Source organism: Nannobrachium achirus (assembly GCF_963921795.1).
Source record: "Nannobrachium achirus genome assembly, chromosome: 17".
Lineage (NCBI taxonomy): Eukaryota > Metazoa > Chordata > Actinopteri > Myctophiformes > Myctophidae > Nannobrachium > Nannobrachium achirus.
In genome coordinates this window covers 21668715-21672235 of record NC_137824.1, presented here as the reverse complement: position 1 = coordinate 21672235, position 3521 = coordinate 21668715, and the positions used below count along the sequence as shown (strand labels likewise).

General features: G+C 44.3%; 1 protein-coding gene across 1 annotated transcript; it reads left to right on the top strand.

The window, feature by feature from the left end:
* Positions 1-250: 250 nt before the first annotated feature.
* LOC308301839 (uncharacterized protein) lies at positions 251-2036 on the top strand. The gene is made up of 5 exons (XM_080745966.1): positions 251-400; positions 594-665; positions 997-1083; positions 1190-1268; positions 1497-2036. The coding sequence occupies exons 1-4, from the start codon at positions 292-294 to the stop codon at positions 1222-1224; spliced, it is 303 nt and encodes a 100-aa protein (XP_080602092.1). The 5' UTR covers positions 251-291; the 3' UTR covers positions 1225-1268; positions 1497-2036.
* Positions 2037-3521: the final 1485 nt, after the last annotated feature.

Sequence of the window (3521 nt, the reverse complement as noted above, 5' to 3'; positions counted from 1 at the left end):
TCAGCTTGTTGTGTATTAAAGTACAATAATTTTGATCTGTGATATAGAGGAGTACAAGTATTGGAAATTGGAAATAATTCATCTTGTAGTGGAGTAAAAGTAAAATATTTGGATCTGAGATATAGTGGATTAAAAGTATTGGAAATTGATAATACTCTAGTCAAGTACAAATACCTCAATATTGTACTCAAGTACAGTACTTAAGAAAATGTACTTAATTACTTTACACCATTGTGTTACCCTTGATTTTAACCCTGTATTCTCCTTTTATTTCCAGTATAACATTTCAGGATGATGTATTCTATGGAGGAGCTGTGTGCTTTGGTTAGCGTCAAGTATGTCAGGGGCAGACATGACGAGGCAGAGACTGTACTAGAGAGCAGTGAAAGCAGCGAAGAAGGTTTGTGGGATAAAAAAAAAATAGAAAGAAAAATAGGAATAAGTCAGCTCAGTTTAATGATGTGTGTAGTGATTCTGGCTGTGGTGCAACTTGTGTGTTTAATTTGGAAATCAAAGTGTTTTAATCATGAATTACAATAATTAGCTGCTGTATTCAGTGTTCTAATGATAATCTGTATCTTTGACTTTCCAAGATGCACATGATTGTGACCAAGTTGATGCTGCCAGTGCTGGGTCAGCTGTTTTGATTCAATCTGGGAGTGAAGGTATGTGGTGTGGTGTGTTATGAATTACTAGCCCTTACCCGTTCAAAGATATGAGCTCCGAAATGATGTGCAGTGTGTGGGTTATGGGATGTGCATATGTGTATATGAGGGATGGAAAGTAACTTTAACTGGTGCTTGCATGCTAATATGTAGGAGCATCAATGTAAGAAATACCCGTTCCATTTAACGGCTACAGAGATACTGTGTACCGATCTGCATGATTTTTGGACAACATCTGTAACAGTGCCAGAATCAGAATCATACTGTACATGACCAGAAAGCGCCTCACACTTAATGTGAGAACATCTCATATTTCTTTTCTGTTCTTTAGGTGCAGACAGAGTTGAGCCGGACTCAAATGTGGAGGATGAAGATTCTGAAGGAGTTGAGGATGACGACACAAGTGGGGACGAAGAAGGTTTGTGTACAACCAGGCTTAAGTCAGCCAGAGCAAAGAATGCAAAGTCCTAGCAACACTGAATTATGTCAACGTGTGCATTCTGTTTGTTCCTCTTCTTTCCCAGATCCGCTTGATCGAAACTGGACACCTGACACGTGACCAACATGGTGATTCTCCTGGTGAATCGGAATCTGGAAATGAAGGTGTTGTCATTATTAATATGGACACATTGATGCACATGTGTGTAATGTAGTATCTTGCATGGTGCATGTTTGCTATTTAACTCTTTTCTTTCAACTACACATCCATACAGTACACATGTACATACCCACACAGATGTGCACGCAAGGGGCTGCACAGATACACACAGAGAGACTCGCACACTAATGGTCTGAATGACAAATTTTCTCTCTTTTTGTGACACAATATAGGACTTGAGGTGGAAGAAGACTCCTCAGGTGTTGATGCTGGTCTCTGTAGGAAGAGGAAAAATCCAGAGGGCTGGAAGAACAACATCCAGAAGAGGCGTAGAATGATAGGCCAGTCATATCTCGGGAGGAAGAATCGAGAGTCAGTGTTAAAGGAGGGAAGAAAAATGGGTGTGTCATGTCAGTCTGCAGCCTGCCACAGGTCCAGTAAACTGCACTGCAGAGAAGTGGAAGAGTCGAAGCGAGAAGAGATCTTCAAGTACTTCTGGGAGAAATTAGACTGGCGTGAGAGGAAGATTTATGTTGCATCATTGGTAGAGGTGAGCAGTGTAAAGCGACGGAGGACAGGAGCAGAGAAATCCAGGAGGTCGGCATCCATTTTCTGTCACCTTGTCGTAGATGGCAGGAGACTCAGAGTGTGCCAACGCATGTTCCTGTCAACCCTAGGCTTGAAGCAGTGGTCTTTTTTGAAGTGGGTAGGAAGAAGAGGGAAAAGCCCTACTGAGGAAGATAAGCACTACTGCCGGTCCTCGTCCTCTAAGATGTTAGCCTGCTTCCAGACCAGACACCCCGCCCACTCTCAGATTGGACTCTTTCTCTGGTCTGGAGCTGAGTACAGGAATCACTTTTTATTTTCGGCTGCTCCAATGAGCGCGGGGGGTGGGGGGTGGGTCTAACGAATATCCAATGCGCGCAGCAGTTGAAACGATTCAAACGAAGTTCACACACAGGCAGGCTGAGGAAGGCACACACACACACACGCTGAGTTCACCAAGCTGTTTATGTTGATTACATGTTTCTGGTTGCAGTTCTGTCACTGGCACAGACAGAGACACACACACACAATCACACACACACAGTCCGCGACCGTGCGTCGCGTCCACCGTGCGTCTCGATCACCGTGCATCGCGATCACTCGCACGCGCACGCTCGCAAAAAAGTCCCTCCCTGTAAATTGCTTAGAATAGAGCACAGTTTCAGACTAAAGCGTGAGCTGAGTCTGAGATCAGGCTACTAAGATCACTGGGTGAAAAGAGAGATTATCTGACATATACTGGTAGATTATATGACCAATTTTGTACCAGTATACTGGGCATATACCCACATTATTGGACGTTTTCAGTTCAAGAGATTTTCAGGCATATTCCCCTGTAAACTGCAAATAATAGACAAAGGCACACCAGGGTGTGCCTTTGTGTGCCTTTGTCTAGCTGGGCGCAGAATATCACCTATTATTTGCAGTTTACAGGGGAATATGCCTGAAAATCTCTTGAACTGAAAACTTCCAATAATGTGGGTATATGCCCAGTATACTGGTACAAAATTGGTCATATAATCTACCAGTATATGTCAGATAATCTCTCTTTTCACCCAGTGGATGTACCTGGAGCCTGTGTTCAAGTCCATCAATCACCTCCATGCAGAGTATATCCGTTCCAGTGCAGACCATGGCATCCAGGCGCTGTCAAGGCAAGTGTTCACCAGAATGTTTAAGGACTTGAATTACTCTCTTTTTCACCCGAAGAAAGACCAGTGCGATACCTGCTGTGCGTTCAAGGCTGGGAACATTGAGGCTGCCACATGGAAGGAGCACTGCAACAAAAAGGACACTGCACGAGCCATGAAGCAGAAGGACAAAGACGAGGCAGGTGAGAAGACCTTGGTGACATGCATGGATCTTCAGGGGCTCCTGCTCTGCCCCAAGCTACAGGCCTCATCCCTCTATTTCAAGACCAAGCTCTGTGTCCATAACTTTACCATGTATGACATGACTTCACATGATGCATCAAATTACTTATGGCACGAGGGTGAAGCTGGTCTCTCTGCCAACGAGTTTGCTTCGTGCATCGTGCACTTCCTCGAAGAACATCCCTCTTATGATGAGTACATCCTGTGCACAGTGTGATTGAGAGAAGACTGAGGAACAGAGACATCTGCATTCCAGCTGAGTATGTCGTTGCCATCCGGGAAGCCCGTACCAATCCCAGGCCATACCAAGTGAAGTATGTAGACCACACTTTCTTCAAA

Coding starts and splice junctions, on each gene's coding strand:
- LOC308301839 (XM_080745966.1), top strand. CDS start 292: ATGATGTATTCTATGGAGGAGCTGTGTGCTTTGGTTAGCGTCAAGTAT. Junction 401..593: donor CAGTGAAAGCAGCGAAGAAG/GTTTGTGGGATA, acceptor TGACTTTCCAAG/ATGCACATGATTGTGACCAA. Junction 1,084..1,189: donor CACAAGTGGGGACGAAGAAG/GTTTGTGTACAA, acceptor CTTCTTTCCCAG/ATCCGCTTGATCGAAACTGG.